At 41.8% G+C, this 25,652-nt stretch overlaps 1 protein-coding gene across 2 annotated transcripts in view; it reads right to left on the reverse strand.

Moving 5' to 3' along the window:
* Positions 1–25,652, reverse strand: part of SLC22A3 (solute carrier family 22 member 3) — a 92,855-nt gene that overhangs the window by 2,777 nt on the left and 64,426 nt on the right. For both annotated transcript variants that reach the window (XM_082404577.1, XM_082404576.1), the window contains 5 exons: positions 15,267–15,364; positions 14,933–15,147; positions 7,731–7,839; positions 6,872–6,984; positions 3,491–3,590 (listed from right to left, as the gene is read on the reverse strand). In XM_082404577.1, the coding sequence (XP_082260703.1) occupies positions 3,491–3,590; positions 6,872–6,984; positions 7,731–7,839; positions 14,933–15,147; positions 15,267–15,364 (635 nt within the window). The remainder of the gene's footprint in view (positions 1–3,490; positions 3,591–6,871; positions 6,985–7,730; positions 7,840–14,932; positions 15,148–15,266; positions 15,365–25,652) is intronic.

Here is a 25,652-nt window from a genome sequence, read left to right on the forward strand (position 1 = left end):
TCTTCTTTCCTTTGGTCTTTTAGCATGGCTGCAACTGGGGTGACAGGGTTGGACACAGCCCACCCTGATCTGGCCCCCATACTCTCATACAAACCAAATAATTGTCTGTGATGACACAGCTAGCAGCATGTTTATCCTTTTTGGATGAAGCAAGTCTTTCCATGATGTAACACTCAAGAGGAGTTTTTTTTTTTTTTCTTTAAAAAGCCATCAGAAAAATTAAAACAAAATTGGAAAGTTTACAAGGGAGACTATACATTGTAGAAACGACATTAAAGGATATAAAGGACAGATACAAGAAATGCAACCAAGATTAAATGAAATAAAATGGAATTAAAGGGGATTAGAAAGAAAATGATACCCACAACAGGCAAAGGAGATCCAACATATACAAAATCAGAGTCCATAGGGAAGAAAACAGAAAAGATGAAACCGAATAAATAAGACTCGACTCTGCGTATTAGAAGGGTACACCATGGACCAGGGAAAACTGAATGAGAACAGTCAGCCATGAGACATATCCCACAGGGTTGGAGGGTGAAAGAGAAAGAGGGAGCAGGAGAGACAGGAGGGCAGAAGGGGAAAGTGAGGGAGCAGGAGATGAAAGAAGGGAAAGAGGGAAGGAATCTTCTGGGCGTCCAGGCAAAGAGATCAGCCTTTAAATAGGGGGAAATTCAGGCATGTCTCAGATTTATCCAAAGCAACATTCAAAACAAGAAGATAATGTAGTTAATACATCTACAAGAAAGAGAAAGAGACTTGTGTGCCAAGAATTTTATACCCAGCAAAGAATGTCCTTCCAAAAGCAAACAAAACTAACAGTTTTGAAATTTTCAAACTTATGAAATATTGAAGAGGACAGTTTTAATACCTTTTATAAATTTTTTTTTTAAAAAATTTATTTATTTATTTATGGCTGTGTCGGGTCTTAGTTGCAGCACTCGGGATCTTTCACTGTGGCACGCGGGCTTCTCTCTAGTTGTGGCACAGGGGCTCAGTAGTTGTGGCGTGTGGACTTAGTTGCCCCGTGGCACGTGGGATCTTAGTTCCCCAACCAGGGATCGAACACGAGTCCCCTGCATTGGAAGGCAGATTCATAACTACTGGACCACCAAGGAAGTCCCCCCTTTTATAAATTTCTTAACTTAATTTTGGTTTATAAAATGGCAATGTCTTAAAGAGAATCTCCCACCTCACCTCAGACTTCACGTAGCATTGTTTTAGGGTAAAACATAGGTAGAGCTTTGGTTGAGGGATAAGCCATTACCTATCGGTTTAATTACAAACAAGCACAAGAATCTGATTGGGTTACTTCATGGGACGAATGTCTACCTGTCCTCTGATTGGCCAGTCCTGTTAGAAGTCAGCTGGTGGTTTGGTTTTGAGTACACTGATAAGCCTTTCTTAGGAAAGTTCTGAGATGATTCGTCAATCTTATTTTTCAAAATAGCATCAAGAAATAGGACGATGAAATCACTGTATAAGTTTTAAAGGTCTGGTTAAAATACTTCTGAGCAATGGTTGCTTATTTCTGGGGAGGGGGATGGGACCTCATTAAAAGAGGATATGAAGAGAGAAATTTCCAATCCTACCAGGGGATTCTTGCTATTAAAATACTCATAATCAAGTAGGATACAGCATAAGATAATAAAACTACCCAAAACAACAGTCACACCTGTACACTGGACAATATCAATCCCAGTACTAGCACGTAAAAGTTGTGAAGTCTTTCTGAGCATAGATTTCCTAGTATACAAAAAAGTAAGGATAAGAACTTGTATTGCACCCAATCACTTTGAGTATTAAATGAAATGACGTATGTGAAACCATTGATCACGTATATAAGGACCTAAAAAAAGTTGGTTTCTACTCTCTTCCCAGTCTGTCAAGTGAAGAATAAAACTGCCATGAGGTTACTAACATTTCAGTCTTGTCATAAATACTTTTGGTACACTTTTTAAAAATTTAGAGATCCATACTCTTAATTTCTAGGTCACTGTTTAGAAGAAGATTGATTTTTATTTTTAAAATTAGCTGTTAGGAACTTCTCTGGTGGTGCAGTGGTTAAGAATTTGCCTGCCAATGCAGGGGACACAGGTTCGATCCCTGGTCCAGGAACTAAGATCCCACATGCCGTGGAGCAACTAAACCTGTGCGCCACAACTACTGAGCCTGTGCTCTAGAGCCCGTGAGCCACAACTACTGAGCCCGCGTGCCTAGAGCCCGTGCTCCGCAACAAGAGAAGCCACCGCAATGAGAAGCCCGTGCACCACAACAAAGAGTAGCCCCGCTCACTACAACTAGAGAAAGCCCTAGCCCAGCAATGAAGACCCAATGCAACCAAAAATAAATTAAAAATAAATAAATAAAATTAGCTGTTAAATTATTTTTTTTTAATTCACAAATGAGGACTTCCCTGGCAGTTCAGTGGTTAAGACTCCACGCTTCCAATGCAGGGGACACAGGTTTGATCCCTGGTCAGGGAACTAAGATCCCACATGCCACGCGGTGCAGCCAGAAAATTTTAAAAATTAAAAACAAATAAAATTCACAAATGATACAAGACCATGAGGTGTAATTAAAAAAAAAAAATCAAACAATTCAGAAGTCTATGGGGTATAAAAGTAATGTCCTCCCTTCCACACCCCTCTTCCCGAACCATTTCTATCCCCAGAGGGTATATTTTATCATTTTAGATCTTTTCCTATGCATTCCCATATTCATATTCTCTCTTCCTATCTTATTATTATGAAAGATTTCAGAGGAGATTAGAATATGTGTACTGTGGATTTTTCTTGATATAACAAAAACATATTTCATATTCATATGTTGGTTGGATATTAACTTTCCCTGTACACCATTTAGACACCCTTTTCCCAAATTCAGTCTCTTTCTCACTGTCCTTCTCCTATCTTCTTTCTACCCGTCTATGTATCACTTATCATTCATCTATCTATCGATCGGTCGATCATTCTATCATCATCTGACTATCATTTATTTTCCCATCTAGCTATAGAGAGGGATTACTCTTGGTTTTATTTTTTAGTAAATACTATAACACATTGTTCTGTGACTTTTCACTTTGTAATCCATCTTGAAAATCTCTCCATGTCTTTCCATATAGATATATCTCAATTATTTTATAGATATATTATCATTTTCACCATCAGTTGCCTCTTGATGCACATTTAAATTATTTCTACTTTGTCCAATCATCAGTCTCTTTCCTTTAGGTTCCTTCTGAGTTTTTAACACCTTATTTGGAAATGGTTCCCTCTTCATAACCACATTTAAAAAATAAAACATATTCTTTTAGAGATTTGCTTTACATTAACCTTTTAAATCTACTTTGAATTTTTTGCTTAAGATGTAAGATAGGGATTTAATATTATATTTTCCCCCCTGGATATTCAATTTTCTTAGCACCGTCCTTTCCCAGTAGGTTTGAAATGCTGCTTTTAATTAGGATGTGCTGAATTTTGCACCGTACCTGCCAAGTTTTTCTACATCATCCACTGTTTCTGGCAAGGCAATGCCCTTGGTTTCAGGCAAAAGCATCACAAGAGCACCACAGACAGATGCCAGGATACCTGTGGAACAGGAGAAAGGCGTTACGGTACCGGGAACGCACAGCCGCCCCCTCATGGCCCCCTGCTCATTCTGGAAGCCGCTGTGCTCACTCTGGACTCACCCTGCCCGGCAGCAACCCTCTGGTCACCCTGCCCAGCGTTCCTCTGTCATGATTTCACAGGTTCTCAGCCTTCCTCAAACTCTAGACAGTTCCATCGCTCCTGTGCTCTTGGCATCCATCCATTCATTCACTCGTTTCACAATTTATTGAGGACCTACTAAGTGCCAAACACTCCGAGAAGCCCTCACCTCCTACTTCACGGGGAACATAGACGCCACCAGTGAGGAGCCCCTCAGCATCCTTTCACTGCGCCCTGCGCCTCCCCTTCCTCCTTCCATCACGTGACCCCGCAAGACTGGTGCCCACATCTGCCCACCAGCATCTCTTGGAGTCTTTTTGGGCTGCTCACTGTAGTGATTCATCTTCTCCCTCCGGCACCCTTAACCCAACAGTGGACGCCCTGAAACGTATTCAAATCTCTCCTCTTTAAAGAGCCTTCTATCGACCTCACCATCCTCCCTTCCTCCGTTCTTTAGAACTGCAATTCTTGAAACACCACCCTCTCCTATTTTCTACACACCTTCATATCCCAGCGCTGTGCTGGTAAATGTCTAACAACCAGCTCTCCAGAGAATAAAGTCCTGATTTGCAGCAGCATTTGCCTGTTTCCGTGGTGTAAATACGCCCATCGTGGATGCGCGTGATTCAAACCAGCAGCGTGACGTCGCGAGTGAGGCCCTGGGGAGACGGGCGGCAGCATCTCCACCATGGACTACAGTGGACGCGCCAGCCTCAGGGGCGGATGCAGTAAAACCCAGTGGATCAGGAACTGATGAGGCGTGCGTATTTATTACCTCTGTTTTTCATCTATTTTACATATTCAATTTTTAATGATGGACGTGTTTAAACTGGCTCAACGATTCTTGAAAACTTGACAGTTGGCCTTGGTGGGCCGGAGCCGTCTCCCACCTCCCCCTGCTCTAATCTGGTTCTGTTCAGTGTCCCCTCTGGCCTTGCTCCAGCCAGGCCGCCAGCTGCTGCCACCACCAGGTGCAGTGGCCCTGCTTCCCGTCCCTGCTGCCTGGCCTCGTGGCAGCTCTGGCGGCTGCTGACCTCACCCGCTGTCCCCCGGCTTCCCTGCCCCACGCGCTCCCGGCTTCCCTCCTGCTCCTCTTGCATCCCTTCTCATCCCCTGGCTGGCCCCTCTCCCTCTGCTTACGCTGGGTGCCTTGTCGCTCCTCAGGGCTCTGGCCTGGGCCCCCTTCTTTCCTCTCACTCTCTCCTGGGCCCTGTAGAGGGGGTTCTGGCCACTCCCATGGTTTCAGTGGTTATCTACCTCCAGATGGCTTCCAAACCTTCATCACAAGGCCACACTTTGCTCCCGACTCAGCTCACCAAACCTACTGGCCTCTCACCATTTCAACTTGGATTTCTTAGAGGCACCTCATGCTACAAACAGCCCAAAGAGTATCCCTCCACGTCCTCCTGCAGATGGGCCCCTCTGACATTCACTAAACTAGGGCTGGCCCCGCCACCTATGGTTCTGCCAGCCCGGAGGCCGGCTGCCCAGCTCCCTGGTCCCTCTGGCCCTCGCCCCGTCAATCACCCCCTTTTGCCAATTCAACTTCCAATATATTTTTTTGGATCCATCCACTCCTCAGCATTCTCAGTGCCATCACCCTAGACCCAGTCCTTATGAAATCGCTTACCTGATTACACCAACATTCTTTGAATCGTCTCACCACTAGCATTGTGCCCCTCTAACTCATTGGCATATCTGCCATCAGAGTCATGTCTCTAAAATGCAACCCTGACACTGTTAAGCCCGGCTTGAAACTCTGCTCTCTGGATAAAGAGCAGACCCTTTGCACATCGGGGAAGGCCCTCCATGGTCCGGCCCCAGCTCACCCCCCCAGTTTCATCTCTCTTCAGGCCCCAACTTACGCACTGTACTCTGTCCTTTACCTTCCTCTTACTCTAGGCCTTCCCACTGCCTAGAGCACCAGCCCACACCTCTCACGTGGATAATTCCTATTCAACCTCCACATGGCCTCCTTGCTCCCTGACTTTCTCCCCCTGACTCCACGGGGCTAGGGATCCCTGTGATGTGCTCTCGTGGCGCCCTTATTTATCACACTCTCTTGTGACGGCCTGTTTGGAAAGGCGGCTCCCTCCCCAGCCAGACTCCGCGAAGCAAGGGCCTGCCCTGCAGTACGAGCGCCCAGCTCAGCCAGCGCGGCTCGCAGGCAAGTCCCGACCTTGAGGGACTGGGCCGTCAGGCGGCTCTGTCTTGTTTGCACAGTGGCCTCTCTTTGCTCTTTCACGCTGGCCCAGAATCAATGCTGAGCTTGTTTATCAGGTCCCATGAAATAGTTTGAAATGATCTTTTATGGAATCACTGGTGTCAGTGATTAGAAGCCGACTTTATGGTCCCTAGCACAGCTGAAGGACTCCTGCATTCCTCCGGATGTATGCCCTCACGGACGCAATGTTTTCATTGGAGCTTAAACTGCTGAGCAATGGGTGAAAAACCTTCTCTACCGGGAGTAAGGAAGTGGAGGTGGAGGAAAGGTAGGTGAGCAAGGGGCCAGCCGGCATCCTCTCTTGCTGAGGAGGGTAGGAGATCTGGGCAGAAAGGTTGGAACAGCACAGGAGATGCACTGGCCTGAATTACCCTAAGGGCCCTCCCTATGCTATGGTTCTATCCCTTCATGAGTTTCATGAAGACTGAAGGTAGGAAGGAGGGTATGAACTTGAGGGGCATCAAAGAGGTTACGGTACGTGTGTGCGAGGGCTTCTGTGTCCCCTGATCTTTTGGCATGGCGTGCTTAGCATCGAAGCACAGGCAGATACAATATTGAGAGACGTGGAGCATTTAACAGTGCAATTTGTTTTTAGGCTTGTTTTGAACACATAGAAGGTCCTATGATTTGGTCCTATTTGGAAAATTATTGGTTATGTCCCACAATATTATTAAAAAGTTTCATAATCTTTGATTTTAACTCAGAACCTCAACAAAGAAAGCTAAACTGAACACTTTTTTATAGGAACCCTTAATGTAAAGTAAATTTAAATGGTTTAGGGTCCACATTTCATTGTGGTTCCTCAAAACGGAAACAGCTGTTATAAAAAGAGCAAATGGTTATAATTGATATCAAGCCTGATGATCATTTTAGGTTCTATTAATGTGAAAAATGTGGATGAGAGCATTTAAGAATAGGATATAAAGTGAGAACTTACCGAAGATGATAAGAGGTAGTTCTAGCCAAACGGCCGCTAAGCGGAAGAGCAGAAACGGGGCTATGATCCCCCCAAAATCACATAAACCTGAACAGAGTGAAACTCCAAAGTTCCTGCAGAACAAAAAAATTGTTTTAAACAAAAAGTATTCAAAGAAATGCAAGATACGTAACATTTTCAGATATCTAAGTAACAGAGAAATTGTAACAATATTTCCCACTTCTGTAGTTTTTAACTTTGAAAATTTCTACTCTCTCATACTCTAAGCAAATCATTTCCAACCTGCACCAGTTCACATCTGGGTAAAAGCTGAGCCACAGTGAGGCTAGTTGGGGGCGGGGGCGGGTCTACAGTATTGGTGGAAATCAATCTTCCAACAGCGGCTCACTACCCAGCCTGCTCTGTGGCACTTATGTGTCTCCTTGGCACCCCAGATTGGCAGTAAGGTGTGCTCATGCATATTCCCCCAAGAAAGCAGGCCAATTTGCACTAGCTATGCACATTGTTTCATTTTGTCCTTCAATAATCGGCTGCGGAGTGTGGTCAGAACAGAGGCTGTAGCCTTTACACAGAGCGCTGCTGATGAAAGAAGATGTAACCCGTGACGCAAGCACGCTACCCAGATTTTCTGATCTCAAGTCTAGTGCCTTTCCACAAACCCCCAACTGTGTATGAAGATATTGATGATAATAATGCAAAAAGCAGCTACCATTCAAAACTTAGCTTTTCCACTGGCTGAATCCAGCCCAGGCTAATATGTCGCCAAGCTAAGAAAACTATTTCATAGTTTTTAAGTCAACTTCAAATATGCGGCTGCAGAATTACTTAGGAGAAACCATGATACGGATGTTGGAATTACCGTAATGTTGTTGGGTACAATTCTGAATTTACCAAATAAACAATTTCAAAGGCCATGGTTATGCCTAATCTTCCCAGGGTAGCAACAGTGGTCCTCAACCAGGGTACTCCTGCAAAAACAGAAAATTTGGAAGGGTCTCCTTTCAATACAATTTTACAAAACAACAGAGGGCATTTGCTTAGTGTTCTCCCAGCCGTAAATCTGCTAATTTTAAGTGCAAATGATAGGTACCGTCTAATATTGTAGCCAAAATTCAACAACAACAACCAGGAGGACAGCTAGTATTCAGTGCACTAGCTGCCTTCCTGAGCAGGGTTGGATTACAGAAATACAAGCCAAGGCATTTGTTGAGAAGCCACTACCTTGAAAACAATGTTCCAAGCAGTGCCTTCCTAGAGGGCCTGAGTACACTGGCTTTCTGTCTGGAAGGTAGTCTTTGCCTGTGCCCTTGAAAACCATCACAGCAGTCTGACGCCCATTTGTCCTCTTTCTGTTCATACCCCTTAGTGATGACACACAGAATCACTGTTCCCAACAGACCAGGAAAAATCTGGACCTGAAACTGACTTTGGTTTGTAAAGAGCAGCAAGGCTCCGAGGACTGAGATCTCCGGGAGGGGACATCTCTGCCGTGCGTCATCACCAGGGCGTACGTCTTTGCTTATTTCCCTCATCCCAAGTCTTTCTACTTTGCCTAAGAAATCATCCAGAAGGAGCCAGATTCTTTAATACTGGTTTGTTTATTCATTTAAAAATGAACTGTTTTAGGGCTGCTTTGGTTATATGAGGAAACACTCCTTTCCTCCATAGTAACTAGTGGGAAATGCCAAATGTTCTCTACTAAATATTTTCTTTCTTTTGTGCTTCAAGGGAAGAAGGCATAAACCATTTTTGCTCTAAAAAGTCAGTGCTCTAAATGTCTTAAAAGTTGTACAGTTGATGCCATCCTTTTTTTAAAAATTGAAGTACAGTTGGTTTACAATGTTGTGTTAGTTTCTTCAGTTATACATATATATATATACGTTCTTTTTCATATTCTTTTCCATTATGGTTTATCACAGGATGTTGAATATAGTTCCCTGTGCTATACAGTAGGACCTTTTTGTTTATCCATCGTCTATATAATCGTTTGCATCTGCTAACCCCCAAATCCCACTCCATCCCTCCCCCTCCAAGACAAGTCTGTTCTCTATGTCTGTGAGTCTGTTTCTGTTTTGTAGATAAGTTTGTTTGTGTCGTATTTTAGATTCCACATATAAGTGATATCATATGGTATTTGTCTTTCTCTGTCTAACATACTTCATTTAGTATGATAATCTCTAGGTCCATCCATGTTGCTGAAAATGGCATTACTTCGTTCTTTTTTTATGTCTGAGTAATATTCCATTGTATGTGTATACCACATCTTTATCCATTCATCTGTTGATGGACACTTAGATTGTTTCCTCATCTTGACTATTGTGAATAGAGCTGCTATGAACACAGGGGTGCATGTATCTTTTTGAATGAAAGTTTTGTCTGAATATATACCCAGGAGTGGGATTGCAGGATCATATGGCAAGTCTATTTTTATTTTTTTGAGGAACCTCATACTGTTTTCCATAGTGGCTGCATCAACTTACATTCCCACCAATAGTGTAGGAGGGTTCCCTTTTCTCCACACCTCCTCCAGCATTTGTTATTTGTAGATGCTTTAATGATGGCCTTTCTGACGGGTGTGAGGTGGTATCTCATTGTATCAATAGTTTTGATTTTATGCCATCCTTTCTTAGTAGACTTGGGTGAGGACATATGACCGCGTGAACAGCAGCTTATCTGCTCGCCAAAGCAAAGCCAAGGGCGTTCGGCATATGCCTGACTTCCATCTTTGAAAAGGAAACCTTCTCCCTTTAGACTCATATTTATTTATGCTTGCTCAGCACTAAACAGTCCTCTTGTCTTCTAGAATTATCACGCTTTCCTGAGTATATAATTTTTTAGTAGAAAAGTAGGCATGAATGAGGAGGATGAAAGAAGAGGATGAAACTCGGTAGATTTACGTGTATTTTTTTTTTTTTCCTGCACCACACAGCATGCGGGATTTTAGTTTCCTAACCAGGGATCGAACCCGTGCCCCCTGCAGTGGAAACGAGGAGCCCTAACCACTGGACCGCCAGGGAATTCCCCTTATGTGTGTTCTCTTTAGAGAATATTCAACCAATAGAAAAGCTAAAACTCATTCAATAAAACAATTGCCTAGGAGGGCAAGCAGAGAAAAAGAGGGTTCCAGAATCCAGATCATTGGTGGGAGGCTCCAGTTTGTTACATGTTGATTGCAAACTGGCCGAGGAGGTCCTGGTGTCCTTGATGTTTTTCCCAGCTGAGGACACCTGCAGCGCTCACATTAACGTCACATCAGGGAGTGAAGAACGGCAGAGTCGCGCTGATGCACTGGGCTGCCGTCTGCCCCGGCCCAGTTGTAAACAAGTGTTTTATTTAGCCTTTACTTTTTGAGGAAGGCCAGGGAGGGGGACTAGGAAATGCATTCCACCCCTTCCTTCAGCGAGCAGGTGGTGCAGTGCCAGATGCTGGGGAACGGAAAGTGGCAACTGGTGCTCAGATTTCCTGGGTCCCGGCCTGGCCAGGCAACCTCCCGCTGCTCTCAGGCTGCTGAGAAGAACGCCGCTGGCTCCTGTGCAGATAACTTGATTATCCAGGTTAGGTTCTTAAGCTATAGTTTTTTCTACTGAATCAAGACAGCTCTACAAGTGAGTCCCACTGACAACTTCAACGACAATTTAAGTTTATAACTGACTGCGGAAAAACAAACACAAACAAAAACCAAGAAACCAAATTAAAACACACACACACACACACACCCTCCCCCCTCGATGAGAAATGTATGTGGTTAGCTCAATGAATACAGATAAATAACTAGTCAATTCAGTAAAACGTTAAGAAAATGCTGTCAAGTTTTCTCAAGACTCTCAACTCTTTCTAAGAAGTAAAGGCCAGTATCTAACTGCACTGGACAGAGATTTTGTTGAAATGTGGAACAAAAGAGAAGTCCCAAAGGCACTGCACTGTTCATTTTAACTAAAGGGTAAAATGAAAACAATTTATAGGAGGTGTAAGTTATGTGTGACTATTACGTATGCACATAAAAACTTCTGATTATCCCTGTAATATGCTAAGTTCACCCTGGAGTGGCAATAGACATCTTTCGGTAGCAATGGCAAAAAACAACAAGACAAGTTAAGAATGAAGACTGAAACAGAAACTACCTCCCATGAACTCCTGAGAACACAGAGAAAGAAAGTCCCTCTGATGGGGATTTGGTCAAGCTCGTAGAAATTATTGAGAATAATACCTCAATTTTTGAAGAAAAGGATGCAAAATTTTAAACAAACACAATTTTACATCTCCTCTGAATGCACCAGCTGCTCTGAGTTCTGAAATAAAATGTAGTGAAAATTCCTAGTAAATAAGATAAACAGACTTACTTTTTACTTAGAAAAGTCCAAGACAACTTCGTCATTTCAAAAAGACTTACCCAAACTGTCAGGTTTGTAGCCATCTTGAATAAAGTCAAATTAAAGATGGCAGATGAGTATGGATTTAGAAAGCTCTTTATTTTTCAGGCTTTAATTAGAGTTAAAATATTTGGGTCAGAAACAGTGAGTCTTGGATGAGGATACAGCCTGAAAGACTTTCTTTTCCAGAATCTCATTCTTCAGACCATGAAAAGTCATGCTTAGTGGACGGAAAGTTGGTTAAACCGTTTTCTCTGAGATAATTTTAGAGCTGATTCCCCTAAAAGGCTACTCAGTATTCTCTTCAGGGGCAGTCATCCTGGTGATGATGTCAAGAAAGGCTGAGAGGAAAAGTCTTTCTAATGTTAATTCAACAGCCCAAGTAACAAGTCCCGAAGTTCCCTTAAGTGGAAGTAAGGCTGTCAACTCAAGCAAGGAACCTCTGCTAATATTTGGTATTCACACGCAGCATTAGGGATTTGAACTTATTCTTAGCAGTCAATTATGACCAGCGTGTGACTATAAAAGCAGCCGAATCTGCAGAATATACAAATAAAAATGCATCCAGAATAAGAGCAATTCATTTTCAATGTTGCTAAGAACAATTCTAAGGCTTAAATTGGGCAATTCTGTCTACAAAATAAAACTGATCGGACCAAACAGAAAAGTCTATCCTTTGCCTTATATTTTCTACTATATGAGAGTGTTCTCTATAAAATAGCTTGATTCTCACCCACTTAGTTACTTCAGTATTGGTTTGGATATATGATCTTCAATGATTTCTAGGATCATGCTGAATGCAACACACATTGAAGTCATCCCAGTCAGTCTAGGGCCAGAGAAAATCTTCTGGGGAAAGTTACATAATGGAAAGATGGGCCACACTTAAGTCATTAATCTTTCTCTCCACTTTCCTAACTTCATATGCAATGAATACGTAATTAATATTTGATGCCTGTTCCATATGCAGTGAGAACAGATGACGTTGTCTTAGGGAACTACATTTAAAAATTAAACCTAAAACTAAAAAGTGCCAAAGTAAAACAGAAAGAACAGTGAAGTCTCCAATGTTCCTGATTTGTCACCTTCTACTAAATTGTGCATAATTCCCGAGGGCAGAAATTATGTCTGTCTTGTTCACTGCACTATCTCTATTCCTAGTTTACTGGCAGAAATTAATAGACACTAAATAGATGTGCATTGGCCAATATCTTCCCCAGCTCTTATAATGTGTTAACTCTATGTGGTAGGTTGAATAGTGTTACCCAAAGTTCATGTCTACCCAGAACCTTAGAATGTGACCTTATTTCAAAATAGGGTCTTTGCAGATATAATGGTTAAGTTAAGGCACAGAGATGCAGAGAAGGTCATGTGAAGATGGAGGCGGAGATTGGAATGATGTCAAGGAATGCCAAGGATGGCTGGTAACCGCCAGAAGCTAGGAAGAGGCAGGGAAGGATCCTCACCTAGAGCCTTCAGAGAGAGCATGGCCCGGCCCACACCTGGATTTCAGACTTCCAGCCTCCAGGTGTGTGAGAGAATAAATTTCTGTGTTGCAAGCCACCCAGTTTGTGGTACTTTGTTACAGCGGCACTAGGAAACTAATACGCTCAAGAAAAATGAGGTAAATGTAAATAGTCAGTTCTGTTTATCATCAACCATTCCAGTATGACAGGACTTCACATCTTTTTTTCCACCCTTCTGTTCTGAAGATGGGCATTTCTGTAATTTTATTTAAATAGGGTCTATCTGATGTTTTGGGATTTCATAAATCCTTATTTAATTAGTAAACTCATCTGTAAATGTCTGACTGTTTCGACTTCCACAATATTATCAGTTCTTCCCTGATCCGCAGAGGATTCGCAAAAGAAAAGGCAGCTTCTCTTGTGCTGACACAAAGAACTACCAGAAACTCCAGCTCTGCCAGCCACCTCCCACCCCACACCTCCTGAAATGCTGAAATAATAAATCTGCTCTAAAACACACGTTCCCTGGGAGTTTGAAAGGCTTCCTCTGTCCAGTGCCCGCTGTGTTCTGAGGCAGAGATAACCGGCTTTCCATTAACAGTGTATTTGGAGGCACTGACAACCTCTGTACCATACACCGGTCATCAAGCCCCCCCTCCCCCCAATTTAACTCTGAAACGTCTCTGAAATCACCGTCTCCCATTCAGGCCCGACTGCCACGACCTTGATTCCTGCTCTCAGCCTCTCTCCTCCCCATTGCCATTGTCCAAACTGCAACAGCCACTGGGAGGGCACCTGTCCTCCACCTGAAGCTCACAAGCTCTTAGCTTGGCCTTGGCTGTGAGGCCATCTCCACTGGTGACGGATGATCCCTCAGCCTCCTTGCCAGGAGATTCCTGTGATAACAAAGAACGTTTGGTTCCCGAACCATCAAAGGTGGTGCGTACTTCTGAGAACCATGCTTTCCTTTGTAAAATCACTCCTAGCCTTCTCTTCTGTAGGGCACATTTCTTTTCCTTCTTCATACATGCCTAGTTCTCACCTCTGGGAAGCTTCTCCTGACTATCCCCATGGATTAATCACTTCTTGTACCTTTTTTTTCCTATTTCTAAATCTTGTAAATCATTCTATTCGTTCATTTATCACAGTTTGTTGTGAGAGCATTAAAGTGTCTATATTCCTCACTAGGTTGTCAATCTTTTGAAGTCAAGACGCGTTTTCCTTCCCTTTGCAACCTCAGTGTTTCACATGGGATTGGCCACGTGGAAGAAATGTGAAACAGGGTCAATGATATCACAAAATTAAGTTGGATAAAGGTGATCAAAAATAAACGACATTAATTCCACTCCTGGATCTATATCCAAGAAAAAACCAGAAACACTGATTTGAAAGGATACATGTACCCCTATGTTCATAGCAGTGTTTTTACAATAGCCAAGAAGCAACCTAAGTGTCCATCAACAGATAAATGGATAAAGATGTGGTATATATATATACAATGGAATACTACTCGGCCATAAAAAAGAATGAAATTTTGCCATTTGCAGCAACATGCATGGACTTGGAGGGCATTATACTAAGTGAAATAAGTCAGACAGAGAAAGACAAATACTGTATGATATCACTTATCTGTGGAATCTAAAAAATACAAAAAACTAGTGAACATAACAAAAAAGAAGCAGACTCACAGATATCGAGAACAAACTAGTGGGTTACCACTGGGGAGAGGAAGCGGGGAGGGGCAACATAGGGGTAGGGGATTAAGAGGTACAAACTATTAGGTATAAAATAATCTACAAGGATATATTGTACAACATGGGGAATACAGCTAGTATTTTATAATAACTATAAATGGAGTATAACCTTTAAAAGTTATGAATCACTATATTGTACACCTGAAACTTATATGTATTGTACATCAACTATACTTCAATTAAAAATTTTTCAAAAAAGTAAACTACATCACTCCAAGCTAGATTTCACACATCTATTTCATCCATAAATGAACTGAGAAATGGAGAAAACAGAAACATCTATAGAACCAATCTTTTATACTCAAAGTAGTTAGGCTGGTTAGGCAGAAAATAGAGTGACATCACTAGAGCATGACTGGCACTACGATTTTGATGCTATGGTCCATTTTCTAAAGATAAGTTCTCCATTCTTGAATATTTTAAGATTTTTTTCAAGTTCTTGGCTGCCAAACAGACTTAGGGGACAATTACCTTCTGGTAAGAATGCAGTGACAAGACATGCCACTCCTGCCACTATATTGCTTGCCGCAAAGGGTAGGCGCCGACCAAAACGCTCAATGGTTAGTAAGATCAAGAGGGCTCCTGGCAGTTCCACAACTCCCGAGATGAAGAAGTCGATATAGAGGTTGCCTCCTGTAATTCCCAGGCGCATGACAAGTCCTTGATAAACCACAGCACTTGTGAACCTGGAGCAACATCGAAAGACAAGGGCGAACAAGTAAGAGATAACTTCAACCTGATTTGAAGAACGGGATGCATTGTAAATTTGACACAAGCTTTTGAATCCATCACAAGTCAAACTTACCAAGCAAACATAAGTATAAGTGTGCACTTCCTCATTTGGGGAGTTCTCACCAGATCTAAAAAGGATGGATTACTAACTTCCTCATCTGTAACAGTGATCTATATGAGAGAAGCAGATTTCAGTAGCAATATACAGCAAGAAACATCTGCATATTACAGATTTGTCATTGACCAGATTCAAAGCTACCATATGATCTTACTGAACAGACCAGGGTCTTTCATTATTACATCTTAAAACCTGAGAATAAGAAGTTTGATTCTCTAGCCTTTGTAATAGGTCAAATTCACAAAGATGTGCTTGCTGCATTGAGAATCTATTCTTAACGGTGATACCAGCAGTACTATATGCTCTGAGTAAACAAGGATAAAAGGTGTGTTCTAAAGTAAAATACATTTGTGCATTTATTAAATTGGAGAAAATAAGCATAAAACTGGTGAAAGCAGTTCCAAACAAGTTCCTTTATCCATTAAATCCTCAAACCTTAAGTTGCCAAATAAGCTAGAATAATGGTAAGTTCCCGAACAAGCATGGCACCAAGGGTATCTTTTTGCTTCTGTCCATTTACTGGAATCCAGCATCTTTTTGATCCAGGAAAATTCAGCTCATCTCTATCTGACCATCCAAGAAGTTGGTCTTTTCTTTAATTCGATTAAACCAATATTGCTGTTTGCCTCCTATGTCTAAGGCACTGTAAAGGAAACAAAGCTGGACATACCCACTGCTTCTAGCCCTGTGTGCCAAAGAGATCATAACTCGGTCCCCTTGAAGTGACCACTGTTTCACGTTTCCATGCACTTGCATATTCTGTCACTTCTGCTTGAAGAGTCCCTTACACCTCCCCAGTCCGGATTTCCCTGCCACTGGGAGGTCTTCGGAACTGATGATCCCAGTCTGTGCCTGTACTTACCAGACTTCTATCATAGCCCACACACAACTGCATGCCTTTACGGGTCTACTTATTTTTCTCCCTGCATGAGCTCTGGAGTTCTTGGAGGGCAGGGACTGCATTGTGGTACCAAGCAAAGTGCTTGGTGTTCAGCCAGTGTTTGGGTGATGACTGAATGTTGAGACAGGAAGTCAAGTGCCTTGGCCATGTCTGTTCCCTCAGAGTATAGCCCTCGGTCTTTGTCCTTCTGTTAAGTGAGAACCCTGGCTAGCAAAAACAGGACCCTCACTGTCTGTTTACTCAACTCCAGATCTGGTCCAGAATGAGTGAAAATCTAGGCAAATTTTCCCCAAGACTTTGAGTCAAAAGTCCCTCTACCAGCAGTCATAGGAATTTGACTTAGATTCACGCTGATAGTACAATACCTTGTCAATCACCTGTTCTAAACATTACGCTCAACAGGTCAACCAAAGCTGCATATCTGCTGCCTATGCTTGCTCCAAGGAAAGGCACAAACACATAAGAAGACTGCAAAATGGATGTCTTTAGATCACTTTCTTTTCCTAAGTCTTTCCAGTGCTGTATTTCTTCTATACCAAGACACACATTCTTCACAGTTTAAAAATCTCGAAATTAGGATGTGTCCTACACACATCCTTTCTTATCAACTCGGCTGATAAGAAAGCAATGTGCCCAGTTTCAATAGCATGGTTTTTCTTACTGAGTGGTGCATAAAATGATGATGTGTCTCAAAATTAACAGTATCTTGGGGTCAGTGAAACAATATTAGTAGTTACCATAGCAATGCCGGTGGAAAACTGCTAATTGATTCCATCTCCCTTTTGATAACAGAACCCATGGAATTTTAGTTGGGGGCATGGCAGCCTAGCTAAAGTCATATTTTCTAGCCTCTCTTTCAACCACGGGTGGCCCAGTGACTAAGATCTCAGCAGTGAGGTGGGAGCAGAAGCCATGTGTACAAGCTCTGTGTCCCATTCTTTAAAAAGGAAATGGCTTGCTCTTCATTCACTGTCTTCCCTTCCTGAAGGATGGAAGAAGACAATGCTGGTGAAATGGCTTTGATTATACAACCTATTGCAGGCGATGATGGAGAAACAAGATAAATGGAACCTGGGTCCTAGAGGACCTCATGGAACAGAGCTGCCTTAAGCGCTGGGCTACTCAACTCTGGGTGGGCATGTTAAAGAAAAAGAAACTTTTCTCTTTTCTGTCACTGTATTTTTGCGGTGTTTCAGCAGCAAGTCGACTTGTACTGTACTAATACAATCCTTATTAAAATGTTCCCTGAGCTAATCCTCGAAATTCCAAGACCCTACCTTCACCTTTGCTGCTCCAAAAATAAAGCAGAAATACCGTAAGTGAAAGAACTTAGTATATCACAACAATACAGCTGGCTCTTCACATCCACAGGTTTTGCATCTGTGGATTCAACCAACTGTGGGACCTGTGATTGGTTGAAGCTGTGGATGCAGAACCTGTGGATACAGAGCATCAACTGAGACCCATTCTATATAAGGGTCTTGAGCATCCGAGGGTTGTGGTACCTGCAGAGGGTTGTGGAACCAATATTCCGCAGATACCAAGGGATGACCGTATATTATTACATGGTTAGTTACCAAAATGTTTTTCACAATTAGTTTCTATATATTGCCCACATTAAAATGGCTAACTTCTATGGAGTGTGCAATATTTGTTAGATTCTGGGCTAAGTACTTTACATGAATTATTCATTTAATTCTCATCAAGACTCTCTAAAGTTAGTACTTTTATTGATCCTATTTTATAGATAAGAAAAACAAGGCTTAAGACACTAAGGATTCAATAGAAGGAAGGTGGCTAAGCTAGGACTTGAAATCCAGGCAGTTGATGGAGAGCCTCTGTTCTTAATCTTCTCACTGCATTGCTGATTGTATAAAAAGCTTTTTATTCTAGAAAACTTCTTTGCAGTTGACGGTGACTTCCGTATAATTTTAAAGAAGGACATTATGCACTTGACCAAGTATTTAATCTTTAGTTAAAACACTGTTTTATGGAAAAGTTGGCCTTGATTAAAATAATTTAGATTTTGAGGACCTTTAAATTCAAGATTAAAACCACTCATCATATGCGAGCCGTTTTCCTCCATGAATGTATCACTTATTCCAGTGATTCTTATCTTTTCACTTAGGGTTTTTCCACAACTCAGACCCGGGTCATGTTCATCTTAGACTGTTCTCTTCTCTCCAGGGAGAGCTGACAGCTCTGCTCATGTACACATGTACATCACTGTTGACTCAGAGCACACAGATAGGGACAATCCTTTCTTTTCAAAAGCAATATTCAAAACAATTTATTATGGACTCTCTTTTATTTCCTCTTCAATCTTCTTATTTTCTGCCTATAGCCATGACTTGTATCTCTTAGGTAAGACTGAACAAATTACTTTCTTTCTGGTCCATCCAATGTCAACATCCCAGAGTTTAAGGGAAATCATACTTCACATATTTCAAAATCTCTAGTCAATTCAGATAGATAATTTGACGCTTAAACACCTTTGTAGATTTTTCAGCTATTCATGGTTCTTAACTCTTTCTAACTCATAAAATAAATCTCTTGCTCTGCAGATGTCACTTTTTCCTGATCAGGTCTCCAGGCTAGTTAAGTTACTACATGACCACAGAATTATGACATGTTAAATTTTGACAAGACAATAGAGATCTGATGGTCTAACCCAGCAAACTTTTCCTGCAAAGGGCCAGATAGTAAGTACTTTTGGTTGTGTGAGCTATCAGGTCTCTGCTGGAACTACTTAACTGTGCCACTGCTCTGCGAAAGCAGCCATAAGTGGATATATAAATGGATGGCTGTGGCTGGATTCCAGTAAAATTTTATTTACAAAACAGGCAGCAAGCCAGGTCTGGCCTGCAGGCGGTAGACTGCCAACCTCTGAACTAGAGGGTTAGTGCTGGACGAACTTATACAGGCACTATTATTTCCATTATAGGGAGGAAGAAGTTTAGGCACAGGAAAGCTAAGTAGTTAACCCAACAAAGACAGACAAGAAGTAGTTGAACCAGGAAGTTGCTACCTGAGTCTGTGTTGCTCACCATTATGCTGTACTGTGTCTGCAGTGTGCAGAGTATAATATTTATTTTATTATTTAAAAGTATGCTTGTATCATATCATTAATGGTTCTCAGAGGTAGTGGGATTAAGGTGGCTTTTACTTTCTTCTTTTTGGCTATAAATATTCTCTGAAAATTAAAAATTTAAACCTACATTACTTTCGTAGCAAGAAAAGATAACTCACTTTTAAAGCGATGGATTTAAATTAGATATTATGTACCTTTTTTTGCCGTTGACTCAGTATCACTCTCCCTTTCTTTTTCTTAGTAGAACCCCCCACTACACCATCCCCCTCTCCCCACACACACATACTTCATCAATTGTATTGTCAGGGAAGCTGACTCTGTTTCCAATTGTAGGCGGATGTCTGATCATCTAAGGGTAATTCTATCCTTTATGTCAGTGACTGGGCACATGACCCATTCTGAACCAATGAGGGATAGACATGTGACCGAATCTGAACCAATGAGGGATAGACATGTGACTGAATCTGAACCAATGAGGGATAGACATGTGACCGAATCTGAACCAATGAGAAAAAGGGCTTCTGGGAAAGTCCTTCATTGCCTTTAAGTCAGAGGCATCCGAGGAATCTTCTCTCTCTCCCCTCAGGGAATTAATGAGGAAAGGGTGGGCTCAAATAGATCTTAGCAGCCATCCTACCCGCAGGAGAGAAGCCCAGTGGAGAGTGGAGAAGGGGAGGAAACCATGGCTCAGTGTGGAGACCCAGGTCTAAACAACCTTGGATGCTGTTCTATGTCTAGAATCCCAGATCCAGGAGCCTGGAACTGTGCTTACTGTCTAAGCCCATTTAGGCTGGTTTTCTGTTACTTGTTGCCAAAAGCAGAATTATCTGGAGAATTCAGTCCAGAGCAATGCTTTTGCATAATAACTGAATACTTTAGGCAAAATAATTTTGCATTAAAGAATGAAAATAATTGTTTCACTACTCAAATTTACCCCGTAAAAATATTTAGTATTAGTCTTAATTTCAAACTTTTAACATGTATTAGAATCAAGCAGTCACATATCTGCTTTTCCTAAGCACAAGTTTAATGCCTAGTATATATCCTACACCAACAGAATATGAAGTGCTGATAGCAACTGAAGGTAATCGAGACCATAAAACCAATTTTCCCCGTTCAGTAAATGGAAGGATTAATAGTGCTTCCAAGCAAGTATTTTGCCAGTTTAAGAACAGATCCAGCTGGTCTTTGATTTACTAACACGCTCTCCACAGTGACGCAGATATTCTGAAAGATGACCCACTTTCTGGGTGTCCAAAGACCTTGAGAGACTAAAAGCCGTATCTTGGATGGAATTCATCCAGGAAAGTCTTGGCAACTCATGTGTAGTGACTGTTGCAGCTCTTATTCTTTTACAACAACTTCTAGCTCTATATTTTTAAATTAAATCATGTTTATTTTCTATTGCCAAAGTGTAACCAGATTTTGCATAGTCTGAGTCAGATACAAAAGAATAGAGATGTATGTCAGGTTATTATAGATAGATAGATAGATAGATTTTAAAATTTGCTGTATTGAAATATAATTTATGTCCAGTAGAATTCAGCAATCTTAAGTTACATTTCAATGAATTTTGACAAATGTGTAGAGTCTTATAACCACTGCTGCCATCATGATGTGGAATATCTCCATCGCCCCCAGAAGTTTCCTCCTGTTTGTCTGCAGTCAATTCCCTGCCCCCAGCTTTGGCCCCTGGCAAACCCTCATCTCCGTTTTGTCATTACAGTTTGCCTTTCTAGAATTTCATATAAATGGAACCATACAGAATGTTATCTTTCATATCTAACTTGGCATTGTATTTTATCATACATTTATCCATCTAAGTGGTGTCTGCCTGCTTTCATTAGTAGCAAAGGAAGATGGGAAATGCTCCTGGCAACATCTGTCTGTTTGGAGTCTTGTTACCTAGTAATGACACTCGTTGAAAAAGGGGTTGCTCACAGGTAAACTGTACACGCTGGTGTCCTGATACTCATTTACTGAGCTGATGGCTATTTGCTCTATTTGGCTCTTAAGTGTCTTTTAATTCTGCCAAGACTTTTGCTTTACATCAACAATGTTAAAAGCATAGTTTAGTCATCTTTCTTTGATTAATCCAGCTCTATTTACAATTCTTTCTGGTGCCTTTCTGAAACACTTCTTGAAGTTGACATTTGAATTTAAATTGCCAAGGAAGAGAAAGACATTGTAAATAACAATCTGTTATAAATATGGTGTTCCGAGCTCTCCTGACATGGGATTGGTTTCTGGTCAAGAAACAAACTTCTTGTTACCCAAGGGGAAAGGCAGGGAGGGATAAATTAGGAGATTGGGATTAACATATATACACTACTATGTATAAAATAGATAACCAACAAGGACCTACTGTATAGCACAGGGAACTATACTCAATATTTTGTAATAACTTATAAGAGCAAAGAATCTGAAAAAAATAGGTATATGTGTATGTAAAACTGAATCACTTTGCTGTACACCTGAAACTAACACGACATTGTACATCAACTATACTTCAATACAAAATATTTTTTTAAAAAAAGAGAGAGACAACCAGCCAGGGTCAGGCTAGAGATGCTGTATTTTAGTCGGAACATTTTCTTACCAACGCATTATTTAAACTCTCATCAGTAGCATACGAATAGCACATACACCGCACCTCAACTTACATAGCAGAGGAAGAAAGATTTCCACAATCCTCAGTGACAGCAAACTGCCTATCAACGCCACCAAGGTGAAACCGTTACAACCCCAAACTCTCATCCTCCAATGAACCTTTGTTCAAAACGACCCTCCCCAATTTCTTCCCAGAACCTAATAGAAGCTAACCTTCCCTTTGTCTCCTCAGACTGGGCTATGGATTGCCATACTTTGCGTGTCCCAAATTGTAATTCCTCTGCTATTCCCGAATAAACTCATTTTTGCTAAATAACAATTGCTGTTAATTTTGTTTAAGGTCAGCAATACACATGCCTGGCACACAGTGAGTGCTCAAAAATGGAGGCAGTTGACATTAATATTATTTTTACAACATTTCAGAGATATTTTACTTCCAGGCAATAATTCACTTGGCACTTTCAAAAATCTTTTCGGTTAGTAAACCGTACCTTGTGCTACAATGCACTAGGTGGGGAGATTCTTTTCAAGGTAGTCCTACATGAATCCCCTTGTAAAGACAACTGTCATTGTGTCTTTTAAAAAAAAGGAATGGATTTCTTTTTTATTAGATTTTCTTAACTTTACCAGGTATATTTAATGTTCATCTGGCACTGTTGATCTCCCAGGCCTTAGGCAGGGTAATTTTTCACAAATGTGAATACAAGTAAATGACGCTTGGAGAAACTTGTTGCTCAAAGTGTGGTCCATGAGTCCACAGTGTGGTCACCAGGGAGCTTGTTAAAGATGCCCTACCTCGGATCAGAATCTGCATTTTAACAACCTCCCTGGAGACTCGTGTGAGAAGCCCAGATGGTCCACGAAGTCCTGCCTCACCTGCTGACTCCTAGTATTTATTCTTCTTGGCCAAGACGGAACATGAGTCCCCCAGGTTTAGGTGGAAGAACCCAGCTGATCAGCAGGGTCTGGCGCCAGCAGGGGAGGGAATAGTGTCAGGTGGCTGCATTTCCAGCCTTGCAGTTTCACCTGCTTGATCTCAGTGGGTGGATTTTTCAACAGTTGTCATATTTCACAAGGGAAGGTGAAGCCACTGAGGAGAAGGGGAATTCATCTCTTCTTGAATCTAACACTGACTTAGTGTCATCAAAATTCCCAACATGCTCTGTTCTCTAGAACCTTTTACTCTCTAAGAAGTCTGTGTGAACAAAATATTACTTGAGGATTCGGGGTTCACTGATTTGGAGGACCAGGAGTCACCCTCAAAGTTCAATGACCTATAGGTCTTTTCTAGAAGCATCAGGAGCTGGAGAGCTTGGGGGAGGCCAGGGGGAAGTACACAGTGACTGCTGCGGTACACCAATCCCCCCCGCCGCCACTGCCTCACGGACACCCCCATCAGTCAGATGAAGGCCAGAACCAGAAGGTCCAGGAGTAAATGTTTAACATCATAGAACACTGGCCGGCTTCTAGGTGGCAATAATGCTGTCTGGCACCCATAAAAGAGAATTTGTGAAATTACCCGCAGTGGTTTGAAAAATTTTTTAAATCTCATTATACTTTAAAAGAAGAGTAGATAAAATATTTACCATAGAGAGTTCATATGGTAAAGCAATGCTCATAATTAAAATGCTCATCAGTATTTGACGCTTATTAAAATAGTTAAAATCAAATTCCAGACACTTAGACCAGCGCTGTCCAATAAAAATATAGGGTCACCCACGTCAGTTTAAATTTTCTAGTAGCAACATTAAAAAGGTAAAAAGAAACAGGCAAAATTAATTTTAAGACTATGTTGCATTTGATCCGATCTATCTCCAGTACAATCATTTCAACATGTAATCAACGTGAAATTACTGATGAGATAGTTGATGTGTTTACATCACACTAAATCTTTGAAATCCACGGTGCAGCTCTCACATCACATCTCCGTGTAGACAAGCCACATTTCAGGGCTCCACTGCCACATACGGCTGGTGGTCCCTGTATTGAACCTAGGGCTCAGCCAGCTCTTTTGTGAGGATGCCCTGTAGAGGAGATATTTATTCCGAGAGTTTGCATCTGGCCCGAGAGGGAGTCCCCCTCCCATCCCACGACTGGACTCGCTCCCTGGAACAGCAAAAGTGCATCTTTCTAGAGTTCCCCAGGGATCCAAAGTGCAGCCTTAATATCAGCAAAGGTTGATGGCTTGCAGCTGTGGGTCACGTGGTGGAACACTTCTTCATTTCTTAAAAACAAATCTGCGAGGATTTGAGGGAGGAGAGGTGTTAAAGTACATGACGGAGAGAGGGAAAAACAGATTGCATTCTCAGTTCTAAAACTCTAACCCTAAAGACTCGGAACTTGGCAGGGGTCGGACACCAAAATTTGATGTGAGTGGATGGGATTAAACATGTCATTGAACTCCCCAATGGCACCAATAAATGTCACTGATTGCTGCTGAAACAGAAAAGTTCTAAATATCAAATGATAAAGAATGTCCAAAAAAAATAATCAAGGGGTTGTGATGTATAGTCTGATGACTGTAGTTAATTATACCGTACTGCATATTTGAAAGTTGCTACATGACCAAATCTTCAAAGTTCTCATCACAAGAAAAAAATTTATTAAGCATGTATGGTGATGGATGTTGACTACACTTATTGTGATCACTTTGCAATACACCAAACACCAAATTATTATGTTGTACACCTATAACTAATATTATGTCATTGTATCTCAATAAAAAACTCCAAGACTTATAAATTAAAAACAAGAATGTCCAGTGTCTTAAACCATAGGAACATGTCTAGATACACAAATTTTTAGTTCTAAATAGGCAAATTGAGTATCTGTAAGTAACTAGTTAGCCAAGGATTTTTCTAAAGAGGAGAAAGCTAGTGTGAAATAAAACAAATCATCCGCTGTGTCACAAATAAAAGCCAGACCACATCTCCACCCATCCGCATTCTTATCATCATTTCTTTTCAGTCTCCTGAATGCTTCAGCAACTATTTTAATAAGAACACAGATAATAATAGACTATAAATTCATACGATGGCCTTTCTCCTCACTAGCTGGGGGATATTTTCCACTAGGCTCTGTTAGCTCTTGCACACGCCCAGCTCTAGCTTTTCCAGGGCTTCAGGTGTTTGCAGGATTCCAGCCAAAGTGCAACCTCACCCAGTAGGATTCCTGGCAGGTGTCTTTCCTCCTGGGCCTGGAGCGTAAGGCACTACCACCCTGTCTCTGGGTTGCCAGCCCTTTCCATACAGGCCAATGACAGCCAGGGCGACATCAGCTCCATCACACAAGTGCTCCCAGCCATGGTGATAGGGCGAGTCCAGGATGGTATTCTCAGAGCGCCCTTGGGTCGGGTCAGCTGCCTCCTGTATTCCTGCAGGTCGTCTTCTCCGGGACTGGCTCCCTGTCTTGCTTTCCTTCATCCAGCTCTTACCAGCCTCTCAGCAAGCCGGCAGTGGTCCTGGCGTCCTCTCTGGTGTTCCCCATCCGCTAGGTTCACAGGCATCTTTTCAGGGTGTTTAAATCCCTGTGCTGAGCTGGCCCTGCCTGCTGGCTGTGACTGAGCAGAGGCCTGGCTGCCCTTCTTTGTCCTCTATTTAACATGTGCTCCGAGAGTTTTCGCGCCTTGGGTACCATCTTCTTTCTGCTCTCACAATGACCCGAAGCTGTGGTTTCTCTAAGAAATGGGTCGTCATAGTTCCTATTTTTCAGTAAGAACTTTTGAAATTGTGATTACACT

The sequence above is a fragment of the Balaenoptera borealis genome (genome assembly GCF_965194805.1).
Source record: "Balaenoptera borealis genome assembly, chromosome: 9".
In the NCBI taxonomy this organism is placed as follows: Eukaryota; Metazoa; Chordata; class Mammalia; order Artiodactyla; family Balaenopteridae; genus Balaenoptera; species Balaenoptera borealis.